The 17,384-nt window shown below is 33.4% G+C and overlaps 1 protein-coding gene across 1 annotated transcript in view; it reads right to left on the bottom strand.

Moving 5' to 3' along the window:
• LOC136981215 (patched domain-containing protein 3-like) overlaps positions 1 to 11,465 on the bottom strand; it is a 30,340-nt gene extending 18,875 nt beyond the window's left edge. The window contains exons 1-4 of the mRNA XM_067277494.1: positions 11,297 to 11,465; positions 4,319 to 5,343; positions 3,935 to 4,252; positions 2,027 to 2,751 (exon numbers count right to left, since the gene is read on the bottom strand). Coding sequence (XP_067133595.1) covers positions 2,027 to 2,751; positions 3,935 to 4,252; positions 4,319 to 5,327 — 2,052 coding nt within the window. The 5' untranslated portion in view covers positions 5,328 to 5,343; positions 11,297 to 11,465. The remainder of the gene's footprint in view (positions 1 to 2,026; positions 2,752 to 3,934; positions 4,253 to 4,318; positions 5,344 to 11,296) is intronic.
• Between the last annotated feature and the right edge of the window lie 5,919 nt (positions 11,466 to 17,384).

The raw sequence follows: 17,384 nt of genomic DNA, 5'->3' as shown, positions 1-17,384 counted from the left end.
AACGTATTGAAAGTGTTATTTAAGTGTGAGGTAATAGTAATCATTTGGTAAATGTTAATAATTATTATTAGAATAATAAATGTAATTATTTATATAAGTAAACGTCGAGAAAACAAATGTAAAAATCGACTGAATAAAGAGAAAAAGTCCGAAATGCATTTCGATTTTATATACAGAACATCGTAGTAAGTGTGAATTGTCTATTACAGTAGAGCATCGGTTATCCGAAAGAGTTCCAGTCGGACTGTGTCGTGCTGAATCGAACGTTTTTGATACCAGATTAACTTCTAAAGTATAATTTTTTTGTTTTTATAAGTTATCCGAACAACCCCAGTTCCCAATTGATTCGGATAAACGACGTTATACTGTATTTAAGTCGACTGTTATAACAAATGCTGGTAAAAGTGAATCGAGTAAGCTCATAATATGTCAACGAATTCATATTGATATTTAAATACTTGCTTTATTAGAAATTCTACAACATAGAAAATAAAACAAGAGCAAAAGTATTGTTATATTTTTATTAGAAAATTACTACTACATAAAAAGAAATATAATTTTGTTCACGCATTTCAATGGATTAACTAATTGTTGATCGTTGATAGAAACGATTTCTGCTATTCTATAACCATCTTCAGTTACGAAAGAACAATATAATAAATTTAAATTGACACGTGACATTCGAAATATAATTTAAATTAGAACAATATTTTAAAAAGAACATAAAAAAATTAACACAAAATAAGTAAAATTAATAATAAAAAATATAAGTACAACCTAATTATATATCGCAATTAGTAGCAACAAGAGTGAGGCAAAAGATGTACACAGTGATAATCTTCTTTTTAAATGTTCTATGTATAATTTTGTAATCAATGGTAAACGTTATAAACGAACATTCCTTATAGAATTCTTCATTAATTAAATGATCCTTAGATACAGAAAGCTTCATGAAGCTAGTCAGTCATTAGAGTATTTGGGATTTTGAGAATATGGGTGCTACTCAAGGTAGATTCAAAGTGGTTGAATTTACCTTGAGTTCGGGCACTTGACCCCTATCGTTTTTCAATTACCTCAGAATTACCTAATCTTACTTAATTGAACTCATGCTATATACGTTATTATACTTTAAAGTAATAAATATGGTTTGGCATCAAGGATTGTTGCAGAACCATAAGCATTCCTCCGAATAGGACAATGTAGTCAATCTTAAATGAAAGCTTTGTTTATTACCGTGTTATAATTATAAAAATTATCCATATTCTTGGTCTAAAAATCAGTTTATTACACTTCCTGCCCATTTATGGAAACCTAACATAAAATGGCATCTATAATATATTGTTAAGGGCATAGAATGGCCGAAAACGTTTCGAAATTGAAAATTAAAACGTTGGTTTCCTAAAAACAACAGTTTAATCTTATTTTATGTCAGGATACCAAGTTTCTTTTTCAGTTTCTTGATATGAAACTAATAGAATTTAATACAATGTATAATCATTTAAAACCTGTTGAGAGTGCTAAAGTGAATAAGTGCTTTTCTTTCTCTTGAAACTTTTTATGTAATGACAAAACTGTACAAAGTATGACAGGAATTACGAATAAGGCATGAAATGCAGTTACTGTAGCAATTATAATAACTATTTTCATAAATGTTATAGTTAGGAAGAAATTATAGTATAAGAAGATCAGCAAACCGATACTTGTGGAAAATGCACCCTGAAATATAGGAAATCCCACGTGATATAAACTATCTTTCAATCTTCCTTTGATTGTTTGATTAGGGGAGGTTAGGAAAGAGTAACAAATGTGAGTTGGATAATTAACACAAAATCCTATGCAAAGTGTGATGCACATTAACGAAACGATATCTAAATTAATCCCCCATAAAGACATATAACCTATCTGTTTGTACTGTGATGGACGAAATGCATAGAGAAACAATAAATGCATACAACAAATTAGGGATAAAACAGATAAAAATTGCAAGAATTATTAATGAAGTTATCCAAAAGAATTGAAAACTTACAGCTTTTATGATGATTCCCTGCTCCACAATTGGAGATATCATGGTATGGACAACGACAGAAAATGAAGATTCTTCTGCAATCTTCTGTAAGTCGTTGATTATTTTTATTTCGGTAGTTCTGTTCGAAACATCTCTTGCTAACAGAAAGAAACGACTACAAGTAATTTCTGTATAATTATTATTAAACACGATATCATTCTCATACATTTTAGCTCCTGGAAACTTTAAGTAAACCTCTCTTAAAGCATCGATAAAATCTTGTTTAATGGATAAATCGTACCCTATAAAAGAATATTTCGCAAAGGAAGAATTCTGTATGGCTTTGTAATACTTCAACCAAGATACGTCCATATCTGCCACGTTAGGATGAGATTCGAATTTTTCTAAAATGTTTTCTACTGATTTCTGAACAACAGGATTTGAATAATCCAATGTTTCGTTAATGACTATATGAATACTAAATGGATACTCAGTAAAGTATTTATAATATATGCGAAATGCTTGAGTAATTTCGGAATTTTCAGGAAAAAATCCGAAGACATTGAAGCCTTCGTTCAAGGAGACGATTCCCCATATGCCCAGCGATAGAGTAATGATATACAGTAAAATAATAATTATTTGAATCAAGGAATGAGAGATAAACTTTGCAACTTTGTTCCTGAAGAATTTCATAAAGATGTCGTGCTGCTCAATATCTTCATTAGTACAGTAATTGAGGTTAAAATCTGAAAACGAGAGAATCTTTATTACTTGTGAAATTTACAATGTGTGGAAAGTATTATGTTATTATTTGAAATTTTCTCAACTTTTGACTATATTATATTTAAGAATTATAGTAATTGATTGTTGTATCCACAATACACGTAATAACATCGTCTTAAACGTGTTAATAGTGAATTGCCTTGTTAGTACTTTAGTGCATTTTAAGGCATACACAATTACTAAAAGCATTTCTGTTGGTAACTGAATCTATGGACTATAGGGAAATTAGAAAAGAGTAACAAATGTGAGTTGGATAATTAACACAAAATCCTATGCAGAGTATAATGCACAGTTTCTACTGTGATGGTTTCATTATCCTTAAATTGTCTGTAAACTAATAAACTAAAAAATTATCTAACAAAACTAAACTCCTGGTTAAGAATACGTTATATTGTTTAAAATTTCAATAAAGACAATATTATACACTTTAATAATATATACATAGAAAAAAACTAAAAATGTCTTCACATCTCTGTTTCCTCCAATCACCAGGAACTATTCTTGCTTCACAGAGACCATACAATTAGGCCTATGCAAATACACTTAAAAACGTTTACTGGACAAAAGCCAAAACTTAAAAAGTATATATTGTTTTAATTAAAGAACGTTTTTAACTGTATTTGCATAGTTTTACACAGGCGTAGCCTCATACAGAAGGTTATCTTTGTGAACCAAGACGTGTTTGATTCCTAGTGATTGGGCGAGACAGATATGTAAGAATATTTTTAGTTTTCTTAGAATTACGTTGCAAATTCATATATTAAACTGTATCCTGTGCAAATTTTTTCTGTATCTCTGATTACTTTTTTGATTATTCCTTCTACTGTATTAACACTAAAGAATCACGTCATAGTAGGCCTATATTTGACTAATACGTTTTACACAGAATCATGTTTTTTCCCGTTAACTCAATGATTCTCAATATTATTGCTTCATTTAGTAGTTTCTACCTATAAGGATCATACAAAGTTATACTGATTTAACGAAATATTAAAGAGTGTAAATTATCTGATATTTCTATTGTGTAACATTCGCTATCGTAAAGATTTGGGACCCAATTAAACATCACTAGCAGACTTACTGGCGACTAGAAGGGGCTAATGTCATTTAAATACGTTAAATTTTCAAAAGTGGAAACTTCATTACCTTTAACAGGTTTAAGTGTAAATGGATGAAGACCGTTTTCTTCTCTATATCCACTCAAGGCTAGACAACCCCCGACAAACGTTAACTGGAAAAAATACGAAAAGCATATGCAAGTGGCAGCATACGCGCAGAAAATTCGAACACCAGGAAATGGCGAATTCATAGCAACACAATAAGAACAGAAATTCGTTAACGATGTTATTGTTATGGATACTGCTGCATTCGAGTAAGTATCTTCCATCCGTTTTTCAACTCTGTCGTAGATATTACTCGTTCGCCAGCAGGCAATTACGACAAACGTATCATCTATTTCAGTTGCTGCAATATAATTTAAACAAATGTTAGTACAAGAAAAATTAAATATAATTCTAATACGAAACTTACCTAGAATAACAAAGGGTATGGCAATATTGTAAATAATATTTTCCACTCCACAAGCAAACAATAAACCAAACGAAGCGATTACAGCCATTCCAGTTGAAATGATACTGGCTACACCCATCCAGGGTTTGCTTCTGGTCCAACTGTTAGTCATGTTGCTCAATATGCAGAAGATACACACTACAATTATTGTGACGCTTATTAATGACTTTGAATTCTGGGTGTTTAACATTGCTTCATATTCGCTAGAAGTGAAGGGTTCCAAAAAAGTTTCAATATACTTGAAATTATGTTCTTTTATCCGGTTGAAGAGTGTTTCGGTCCACGCTACATTCCATTCCATTTTAGTGCTGTTATTTTCGTCCAATGGATACAATAAACGTAAAACACTCACTTCGTTAATGTATCCATCAGCATCAAGAGTTACACCTCCTACGTTCAGAAACATTACTTTGTATGTGAACGTGAGGGGATCTATATCTATTGGATACTTGAATTTCAATCTTCTAGAAATTACATCATCCAAATTATGCAACAAGCCAAAAATCGGATTTTCAAAGCATTTTCCATGGGTCATTCCGCATATGTCTTTGTAACTAATTTGTCTTCCATCAGCGTACACTGTCACGTTTCTTACAATTTGGTTTAATGACTGAATTTCGAGTAAAATGTTTTTCTGTAACATGTTTCCATTATTCTTGTCTTTTATATAGATTGCGGCTGTTTTAGGACGATGCGTTAATCTTTGGAAATCGTAGAATTCCGATGTGTTAAACGGGAACGTCCTATCTATAAATCGTTTGACTTCATAGATTTTTCCAGAATCTGGTACTAATAAGTAATTATTATCACCGATAGATTTCGTATTCATCAACCCGATCGATAGTAAAGCACACATAATGCAAGGAACGATGATGAAATAATACGGGTGTTGTCCAATCTTCCTTCCAAGTTTTGCTACGTACGTGCGTAGATATTCACTAATTGATTTGCATTTGTGTCGTTTCTTCATTTTTTATTAACGATAACTGCAGAAAATAAATTAACAATTATTTTAAACGTTCGTTTACAATTAAATTAATACTATACATAATGTGTTTTAAAGAAATTGGTAAAGAATTTTGTGTATAGGTCAATGCTATGAAATTTATTTTCATGAGAATGTCCTCTCGATACTGTTTAATACGTTTTCTTAATGGCGTTAATACAAAAGGCCGAATGTATTAATTGTTTTAATACATTCGGCCTTTTCCTGTTCTGTTAGCCGCGTACCACTACGCGGCCACTATGACCGAGTTTGATTTATATTAAAATTTATGTAGTTTTACAAGGGAATTTCGTGAGTGGCCAAATAAGCGTGGTGGTTACTTAACTGAGGCGACCAGAAAGCTAGGTTTTATTGTATTCGAACAAAAATTCAGGTTAAAGTGTACCTAGGTAACCCCTATGGCGGCACTTCTGGAATCTCGATAGCATTTGCAATTAGAAATGCAAATTTTTAATTTTCGTGGACCTGAGGACGCACGTTCTAACCTAACCTATTCTAATAAATTACCAATAATTTGGTAATTTATTAGAATAGTTTAGGTTAGGAAATAGAATAGCACGACAAATGCGTGGCCGATTATTCTCGAGCAATTTCTGATTGATAAACCGAATCTTTGTTAGATATCTTTAATAATATACGTAACCAAGACTGAATTATTTTTCTGTATCGAGTACTCACACATAGGGATTGCAATTGCTGGATCCCTCATCCAGCAATCCAGCTGGATCCAGCGCATTCTTCAGCCTGCTGGATCCAGCACTTGGTGCTGGATCCAGCGCTGCGGATCCGCAAATACTCAATTAACTTTCTAAATAATTGCGCAAAAGTCTACGTTGTCGCGTTGCCGACTTTGCTAACTACTAGACTGCTACTAATTACTTACTAATTACTTACTCACTACTTTACTAACACTAATAATTAAATTACTTATAAATAAACTATACCTTAATCAATCCAGCAAAATTTAATAAAATTATAACGTATTCAATCGCTTTTAACAATCTTCCTCAGTTACAAAAAAATACAACAATAACTATAGAACATAAAATGTGTTTCGAATAAATATAAAAAGAATAGTGCTTAATTACATCCCATTTTTTTTAAACAAGATACATAGATGTACTGCCAGGTCTGATAATTTTCGTATTGTATACCGACGTAATCCCACTGTTTTCAAACTTTTAAGAAACGATTAAAAAGAAAGCGGATCGGAATTCAACAACGGGTATATATTCGGTGCCTTTACACAACCAACGTTTCAATTCCAAGCTTGTTTATGTGGGTGCAACGATGCGCAGTTTAAAACAAAGGCTCAAGAGCAGAAATATACAATAAGTAAGAACCTTGACAACACTGCGCTGGCATCAGACGCAAGACAGAAGGATGTTAACGTCCAATGGGATCGAGCGGCAATTATAAAAACGACGACGAATAGGCAAACAGTCAAACATCTTGAGAGATTAGAAATCTGCAAGGCGCACATGACAACTGGTTGTATAAACCATAGAGATGCGGACTCATTGTCTACCGTGTGGAGATCCTTTTACATTAATTAATGTTATTAACGGACAATGCTGGTTTCGTCGTGATATCTTATATACAGTAATACCCCGAACTTACGCGATAGGTGGGACCGAGCGATAACCGCGTAAGTCGGGGGTATAACTTCGCATATAAATACATACAAATTATTTTAAATTGGGGCCAGAGACTAAAGAAAACAAAAATTTAGAAAAAAATGTTTAATAAAATCTTAGATAATACATATGTATAACAAATTATATTATTAAAATCGTAAACCGAAGTTATTTTGTTATAGAAGGCTTCCTAAAATCTAACAAATTCGTCTGACGGCTCAAAGATTTTTTTTTCTCCCGCAAAATTTCCTCGTAGCATGCTAATAATTTTTTTATTTCTCGTTTTGTAGAAGAAATGCGCTCTTCGTTGGAGTCTATATTTTCTAAAATTTGTAACCTCTTTTTAATTAAACTGAGGCCTTCTGTCAAGTTTCCAACCGTCATTCGATCATCTGATTGAACTGGGTCTAAAGGATCAAGTTTTGCCAATTTACAAATTTTTATTTTTGTATCGAAGTCTTTGGAATGTAAAGTTAACATTATTAAAGATGGAGTTTTTCTTTTCTTGTTTGATGCAGAAGAATCAGTTCTACTTCGTTTGGATGACACAGTAGAGTCTCAAGTCTCCGTAGATATAACAAACACAGAAATAAATAAGACAAAATAAATTGTAGCTATGCGTCGATTCCGCGCGACACGTCCGAACCTATAAGCTGAACAATAGTTTGGGGGGAGTGAGTAATCAAGGGTTGCGTGGCGCTCAAACAAAAGACGAATCCTCGAGATTTGAAAATCGCGTAACTCTGGGTTCGCGTAAGTCGGGGTAGCGTAATCGAGTATTACTGTACAGGGTGTTTTTTTTAAACTGACGGTACTCAGAGACATCTGTAGAGCAATCTAACATCCGGACTGTCGCCAAATTTGGGAGAGTGACTAAGGACGACATGGGAAAGAGATTCCGCGAAGAAAAAAGTAGTACCCAAATTTGCCGGTAGGGGTGGATTTGGCGCTGTTGTAGCAAAACAGCTAAGAATCTGCATAAAATCCAGCTGCAATTAACAAACACACGAATAAATAATCAGACAGAGGTTTCAGTGTAATAACGAAAGTTTAATTAATCAGCAAATAACCTTCTCCCTTCTTCAATGTGATCACCGTCCTGCTGGACAACTCATTGCATCCTGAACACCGTGTTCTCTATGGCCGAACGTAACATGTCCGCAGGAATGTTCATCACAGTTCGAGAAATGTTGTCCTTCAAAGTCATCAAGTTTGGGACACTACTAAGATAGACCTTGGACTTTAAGTAACCCCACAGGAAAAAGTAACATGGGGTTAGATCCGGGGAGCGAGGCGGCCATGCAAGTGGAAAAAAGCGACTGATGACCCTTTCTTCAGTGAAGTGCTGGTAGCTTTTTCGCTACAACAGCGCCAAATCCTCCTCTACCGGCGAATTTAGGTACTACTTTTTTCTTCGCGGAATCTCTTTTCCATGTCGTCCTTAGTCACTCTCCCAAATTTGGCGACAGTCCGGCTGTTAGATTGCTCTACAGATGTCTCTGAGTACCGTCAGTTAAAAAAAAACACCCTGTATATATTTTTTCCGCTATTTATTTTGTTTATTTATCTATATTTTGTCCGTTTGGGCGTTTTCCGTGAATTTTGACGGTCCGAACACATTTTATGTTCCATTTTTTTTTGTAACCGAGGAAGATCGTTAAAAACGATTGAAAACGTTATTATTTTATTAAATTTTGCTGGATTGATAAAGGTGTAGTTTATTTAACTTATTCTACCTCCAGTACATCGTTTTATATACTTATAAATAACTACAGACTAATATGTAGAGCCTATATATGAAAACTGGTAAGACTGATAGCCACTTAGCCACTGATTATCCGTCCTTACATTATTATAATATATTAATATAAATTAATCAGTAGAATTACCTTTGCTATTATTTAACTTAAAGATTACATTATAATTATAATCTAACTAAACATTTAAAGTTAATTATCTCTATCTCAAGTGTTAAACCGAAAAAAGTTAAGTTTACTACCTAAATGTGTAAGAAGTTTTACTGATTTATAGTGACCAGTCTAAATAATAAAAGCTTCTTAAGTATTTTTTAGACAGATAATACTATTGCACCAAAAATACATCCATGCTGGATCCGCGCTGGATCCAGCTAGAATGATTTCAATCCAGCAAAAATCCAGCTGGATTCAAAACACTGCTGGATTGCAATCCCTACTCACATAAGAGGAGCGGAATTACGATCGATTTTTTTACGTCTTTTCTAGATAAATAGGAACCAGTTTCTCCATCATAGAAAGTCCTTCGAGTTGCACTCTCTCTTTGGCAGATCGCCCATGTGTAATATAAATCTTTTTAGAGATTAAGTATTTCAATTCGATTCTATTTTTATACATTTCAGAAAGTACGTGTGAAGGATCTCGCATTAGGATCTTAAAAGTCACAAATTTCTGTGTAAAAATTATTATATTGTACAGAAGGATTCTTACTTTTATCACTTTTATTTGTTCTTAATCTTTTATGAATCCTTTTTATCGCATTATCCCTCTGTAATTTAAGCTTCCAATGAATAATTTGAGTACGTACTGAGCGTAGAAACTATTTCTCTTGTCATTACCCTCTAAAAAATACAGTACAACAACCATTCTCTTAGCATTTACATTCGATTACGTGTTATAAGTAATCTAGAGATAACTTATAATCCTTTACCGCTAGACAGCCTCCATTGTGGCCATGTGGCCATAGACAAATCTATGATACACAGAATAAAGGTTTATTTAGTGCCCATACGACTGAAAAAGTAAAACAAAGTACCTTCAGTTTTATTTGCTTTATTTCCTCAATTAAAAAAACGTGTTTATTCAACTCATTTAGTAAGAGTGAGATGAAAACACCAAGAATTTTGAGTTTTTATCCTTATAATTTTCGCACGTTTCTAAAGTTTAGTTCTTTTTAAACTTATTCAAACAAGTTTTTAAATAGGTAAAATGTAATAGAGATGATTAGTAGAAGTCACTTTATAGAAATGAAAAACTTGGAATGAGGAAGTATTCGAGAAAAACAAACATATGTAGGTGCAACAATATATTAGATCAACCTTTTCTCAAGGCAAATACACCAGAATTAATTAATTTTCAGCCCTTCAACTAGTCTAAATTGTATCAGCATTTAAAGTAAGAAAGATAAAACCATAAATTTAATAACAAAAATAAAAGAAAGCATATTTATCTAACTACATCTATAATTAAATTTGGTAACATAGCTATATATTTGTAATAAATAAACACGTTTAATTTAATGTGTTAATTAATATTCATAGTTTTAATTTTATTACATTCTTATAGATTTGTTCATTTCTATGTATACATAAAATAGAATGTCTGCCTCTATCATCTCGATCTGCATCAACTTTTTATAATTTCTCTTTGTAATCCTGCGTAAAATATAGGATAACATAATACCTCGACATTTCACAATAGTGTGTAAAAAATACTGTAAATCCTACGCACAGTATGTAATGTTATTATAACTTATTTTAATATTATGTTTACTCCTTCTGGAATATGGCAGTGAGGGCCTTCTTTCGGGTCTATCGTTGGATGGCCTGAGACTACAGCGGGCAGTGGTGAGGGAGGGAACCGAAATATATATTATAATTTTGATTATGCTATTAAACAAATTATGATTTTACTAATATTAATTAATACTGGAGTAGAGTTATGGTATAAGGCAACTCAATAAATGAACGATCTGTCAAAGAAGACGGTGTTTTCTTGAGGACTCTCTGTTGAAAAGTCGGCCCCTATTTACGTTTAAAAACCAAAAAACCCTATCTTGTTGAGGGTCAAACCCGCAACCAACTACTACTGTTCGTTGGTTTTATCCACTCGAACACTACATTAGTTACTACTATTAATCAATTTATATCCTGTCTACTAAATAAACGAGTTTATTACAGCTGAATTGTCTGACTTAAACGTAAATTTCACACTAGTCATAAATATAAAAAACGAGCTACTTATTATTATAAACTTCCTTCTTGACTACAAATGACGTATCAATAAATTCAATAGCGTTAAGGTAATTTTAATAGCCTAATAATTCTTAATTTAAATACATTTATAGCAAATTATATGTAAATATTTTAAGTTTTAATGCAAATATATAACAATTTCCTTTCTCACTATAGTTAGAAAAATAAATCTTTCATTTAATTTTACGTGTTTTATTCCTATCGATCCTAGAAGTGTTTAAATCATTCCCTCAAATTAAATTTATGATACTATAAAATATATATATATATATATATATATTTCTTACCTTTCTAACTGAAAATAAGCAATAAAAAAAATATGAAAGAGTAAGATGTAGATGGGAGCTGATAAACTAAGAGTTACGGTGCCTCTCGCCGAAATCTTCTAACTAGTTTCACTCATTTCATCATAGCAAATGCTGCTCACATTTCAAGGTAAGTTTGTTTTGCACTTAAGTTCTATTAATAAATTCAATTCTACTGTTTAAAATGCAATCGAACTAATCATTCGTTTTTTTTAAATTCGATTTTTTAAAGATGCATTTTATTAAAATTAAAAATTTCTATCGTTATAAACTCTTAGAGGTTCGTTATTTATTTCCTAATATTTCCAGCCGAAATTAATTTTAATTAAACTTTAAGTATAGTAGTGCGTAATATAATTTGTTTATTAGAATTAATGGAAAGTAAAGTAAATTTTACTATTGAATAATAATAATAATAATAATTTTTTTTTACTAATTAAGAAATCAAACTGACAGATCGTCTACTTGTATTAAATAACAAACATTACATTTTATTTTAGTAATATCTAATGTATCTTCTTTTCACACGAATAGTAATAACTTCTATTGTTATATAATACATCTATTGACTAAACTAGTTACGCACCTAGACAGATCTTTTTTCTTTTACAATTACTGCAAGACTTGGCACAGACAGGTATGCAAATGATTACAGTTGTAGTCCGATGTACGCCGGACAAACCACCAAAATCGCTAAGTCACTACCATAAAAAGGCTTGCAGAGTCTCAACTGTATTCAAAATTTTCATTGTACTAGTTGTTTGGAGAATTTCGTACGAATGGCATGCTTGTAACACGCGCTCAAAGTCATGAAAGTAAGAAAGGCCTCATCATCTACCTGAGGAAACAAGATGGACGTCTAGCTTAATTTGTCGCCATCTGGGCCAATCTGTCCCGACTGTGACGAAGTATTCGGGAAGTGGCTACATTAGAGCACGTACACACTGCGGGCACACCGACAGACCATCGAGAAATCGTTTGATAGTGAGACAAACACGAACAGCTGTAATGGCACTTTTATCCACCATATAAAGACAGATAAAAGATTCACTACCGTTGGCATGTTGAATAGCAGAGGCAAATTTGAATAGACGACGACCCCCTATGCGTTTTGCCGTTAGACCCCCGCATCTTTGGCTTCGTAGGCAGTGATGACGCGACACACAAAATGCTAATAGCAACTTATCGTGTTTAGCAACAAATTCTGGTTGTTGGGAACGGATGACCTCCGTTCCCAACAACTGTAGAGAACCACTGGTGAGCGCTTAATCCCGCCTTTACCGTTGTCATTACATAACAAATCTATCCAACGAATTGAATCGTCTTGTCACATGACCGACTTCCGATGTTATGAGATCAAGAATTGGTGAATTTACAACAATAATTTGAATGACGAAATCGTCGAAGTAAAGAAAAAAACGAGCAATTTTTTATCATATTTTTCATTTATTTAATTTAAAATACCTGAAATTAATAGCGTGTTGACGCTGTACATCATACTTTTCCTGTTAGAAGAAGAATCGTGCCGGTCATCTATCAAACTCCTTTTAGGGGAATTGAAATAACGTCACTTCCTGTGTGTATTGGAGGTTCATGTATAATTAATCGCGGCTTTCTACACGTGCAGTTATCACAACGTGTCATGAGATTCATTCATCTATCAATGTTCTCGAAATTTAGGAAGGACAGACGAACAGACGGACGACAGTGGGAATTTATAGGTCTACAATTTTTTTTCAAATTGCAGCCCAATAAATCGGAACTTATAAAATTTAGAATATAATTTTTTCTGCATATAATGTAAAAATTATATATAATTTCTAATCATTTTGATCATGATTGATAACGACAATATCGTTCATATATCGGCTTTTATGACGTGATGCAGTCTATAGTTTTTGCGTGTGTATTTTACAGGGTGTTTTACAGGGTGTTTTTTTTAAAACTGATGGTACTCAGAGACATCTGTAGAGCAATCTAACGGCTGGACTGTCGCTAAATTTGGGAGAGTGACTAAGGACGACATGGGAAAGAGATTCCGCGAAGAAAAAACGTAGCAGTACCCAAATTCGCCGGTAGGAGTGGATTTGGCGCTGTTGTAGCGAAACAGCTAAGAATTTGCATAAAACCCAGCTGCAATTAACAAACACACGAATCAATAATCAGACAGAGGTTTTAGTGCAATAACGAAGGTTTAATTAATCAGCAAATAACCTTCTTCCTCCTTCAATGTGACCATCGTCCTGTTGGACAACACATCGCATCCTGAACACGGTGTTCTCTACGGCCGAACGTAACATGTCCGCAGGAATGTTCGTCACAGTTCGAGAAATGTTATCCTTCATAGTAATCAAGTTCGGGACACCACCTTGGACTTTAAGTAACCCCACAGGAAAAAGTAACATGGGGTTAGATCCGGGGAGCGAGGCGGCCATGCAAGTGGAAAAAAGCGACTGATGACCCTTTCTTCAGTGAAGTGCTGGCGCAACACATTCCGCACCGGGAGACCAATGTTTGGTGGTGCTCCATTCTGCATAAACATTGTCTCATCCAGACATTGTCGTTGCTGAAGTTGTGGAATGACAAAACTAGTCAGCATATCGCGATACCTTTCCTTAGTAACAGTACAGGTCTGTGGTCTGTTCGAGTGATGTTCTCAAAAAACGAATGGTCCGATGATGAAATCTGCTGTAAAGCCACACCAAACAGTGAGTTTCGGTGAATGCAATGGGATTTTCACAACCTTCTTGGGTGTTCTGATGCCCAAATGCGACAATTTTGAGTGTTCACATCCCCATTTAGGTAAAAATGGGTCTCATCTCCCCAGAGAATTATCCACGGCCAAGCATCGTCCACCTCCATACTGGCAAGAAATGTCAGAGCAAATGTCAATCGTGTAGCATGGTCGTTTGGTTTTAATTCTTACAGGCGGCTTATCTTGTACAGATAGAACTTAAGAACTTTTCGCAGAACTTGCCATACCGTCGAAGGCGTCATTTCCAATTGTCGTGCCACTCCCCCGGCGCTGCTACTACCAGCAACGCTCCCCTGTGAACCTTCAACGAGTGCAGTCGCAACACCACTAACTGTCTGTGCAGACACCAGTTTCCGCCCTCTACCAGGCCGAACTGTTAAGGATTCTGTCTCTTCAAATTTCTTTATCAAGTCTTTCAATGAATTAATTGATAGAGGACCTCAGTGCAGGTTGTTACTCACGAAAAGCGCCCGGTGCGCTCGATTGATTAAGATAATAAAGTTTCACAAGCAACGCACGCTGAGGTAACGAAAGATGCATGTTGAACTCTGCTGACCTCTGGAATGTGCTTCGGACTTTTGTCCTTGTCTTTTAAGCTCAAATTAGGTGGCACTGCTGTCGACCATGTCATTGTGAATTTAGATTTTGAGGTGTTACCAGCGCGTTATGCAAATTCTTAGCTGTTTCGCTACAACAGCGCCAAATCCACTCCTACCGGCGAATTTGGGTACTACTGTTTTCTTCTCGGAATTTCTTTCCCGTGTTGACCTTAGTAACTCTCCCAAATTTGGCGACAGTCCGGCTGTTAGATTGCTCTACAGATGTCTGAGTACCATCAGTTTAAAACAAAAACACACTGTATATATAATTAAATTGTTAAAATGTTATTAATTAATTTTAAATTTTACATTTATATGTTTCATGTTGAGTTTATTACGAACGAAAATGAAATGTCTGATTTAAATATAGGTTACGTCATAAATAACAAAAGGTGCTATTTATATCCAGTAACTTCCTTGTTGGTAATAAATGACATATCCATAAGTTCCATACGTGAAATCATTATGATAAATTACATTTATCGAAATTATATTTTTTTAGATTTATTTTTTTTAAAATGTGTCATATTTCGCTAACCGCGAAGAGCAATAATAGAAATTTTAAATAGATTAAAGCCAATAAAATGACAGCCATGATGCTTTTTATCGAAATTTTATGTTTATACGTCTCATTTAATCGTAACAAAGGCTAAATTTAAATCTACATTTTTGGATTTGTTTGTTCGATTTTCAATCGAAATCGATTATTAATCGATCTGTTTTGATTTCCATTTCGATTATTATTTTATTCAATCAATTTCGATTTTAAATCGATTATTATTTTATTTAATCAATTTCGATTTTAAATCGATTAATAAAGTAATAATCAAAATCGAAATGGATTAAAAATTATCTTTATAAACTGATAATATGTACAAAATTAATTGTTTCTAGGTTAAACCATTTTCGATTAATTTTCGTTACCGTAAACATCATAATATGCATGCATCTTGCGTTGTAAGCCTACTAAATTTATTAATTATGAAATAAATTATCTGTCATATTAGTCATTCTTGCGCTGGTTCTATAATTATTTTTACTCAAGAGAGAATTAATGATAATTGTCATTTAATTTAACTCCAATAAATCAGGGTGATTCAGGAGATTTCTGCAATATTTCGCGAGATGATGGCAACTTATGTGCGATGTTTGAGCATAAACACCCGTCGGATTCGTAACGGTTACTGAGATTAAGCGGTGTGCAGTCGGAAGTAGTTTTTGGTTTTATTAAACTAGATTTCTGCTTAAGGGATTGGATGTAGGATGAAGTTTACAGTATATTGGTAATTATGTGTGTTGAAATTTTTGAACACGCGTTGTATCCTGGATCGTTACAGCACTTTTCGAATACCAAGGTAATCACAGGCTTTACTGTATGGCATTCCTTAATCTATGCTAACCAGTCACATGCTGCACCTTTACCCCTACCAATGGTCAGTAATCTAATCCAACGCTTTCGTGGGTTGATCAGTCTAAATTCGTTAATTAAAAATTAAGCAATAAGAAATTTTATATGTTATCAATAACAATTATTTACTTTTACATTATATCAAAAATAACTAATGGAAATTCTGTTTTATTTCGATATTACGCTAATAAATTTCCCCCATTAAAACCAAAACGAATTATTCTTAGAAAATGACTCCATTAAGGTAATTTATATCATGTATTATTAAAATATATTGTTAGAATTCTATAAAATACTCTGAAAAAATTTTAAAATTCGATATTAAATTAGTTTTAACAGGTAATAGTTGTTAAGCGCTTGGCCTGTAAACATTTAAACTGCATCAAAGCCAGCTGGGAATTTCGAGGGGCCTTGTAAAGAATTTATTAGTGGGGCCCCAAAGTATTTAAAAAATAATTTTTTTAATCAAATTTTTTTGGAAATTTGATTCGGGTACCTCCGAGGCCCGAAAATCGACGTCTGTGCCCGCCTTGAGCTGTACTATATAAAAGTTCTAAATGACTGCATTAAATCTCATAGTTACAAGCTTTTCTATGACATAAATAATTTATTCTGTTCAACTATTTTTTAATATCAAGAAAAAATACTTAAAGGTTATTCATTGATTGACCTAATTATTACCAGTTACTTTTAATTTCAGAAAAAATGTGATGAGAGTTATATAATGTATCAATGGCTGCATTCACAATTAAGATTAAAGAAGGACCAATCACTAATCACCATACTTTTAGTACGTGAAGGTTTATTAGTTAACGCCTAACTTCATTCTTGATTGTTGAGACGAGAATATTCAAATATTGCTTCCACAGGAAATTTTCTAGAGGGTGTTATTCTGTTATTTAACTTTTGTAGTTTTTTCACAAGCAGATTTTATAATAAAGTGCAGGATTACATCAAAGCTTAGTCGAGTATATTATGTGACGTATCTAAATCGCTTTTACGATTATAATATGTGAACTTTTCTACTCGATCCCTGGGAGGTATGCGCCCCGTTTGCCCCTCTCACAATGCTTATGATTCAAACTTCTGTTCTGTGATACGTCTGAAACTTTGATTTAAATTGTATTTTTACAGTTTTGTTACACACACGTAGAGACACACAGAAACAATGGAGCTTTATAGCTTCGTGGAGCTCAGGATAATGTGAATTAGAGGGCCTCAATAGCAGTGTTGAGTTCACATGTTTTTTTTCGTGGAATATTTTGGGAAAATATTATCTTATACAAAGACTGGTTTGGGGCCCCTGGT

Source organism: Centruroides vittatus, unplaced genomic scaffold (assembly GCF_030686945.1).
Source record: "Centruroides vittatus isolate TY-2023 unplaced genomic scaffold, ASM3068694v2 contig_747, whole genome shotgun sequence".
NCBI lineage: Eukaryota > Metazoa > Arthropoda > Arachnida > Scorpiones > Buthidae > Centruroides > Centruroides vittatus.
Note: the sequence above shows the minus strand (reverse complement) of the source record. Positions and strands in the feature narration are given on the sequence as shown.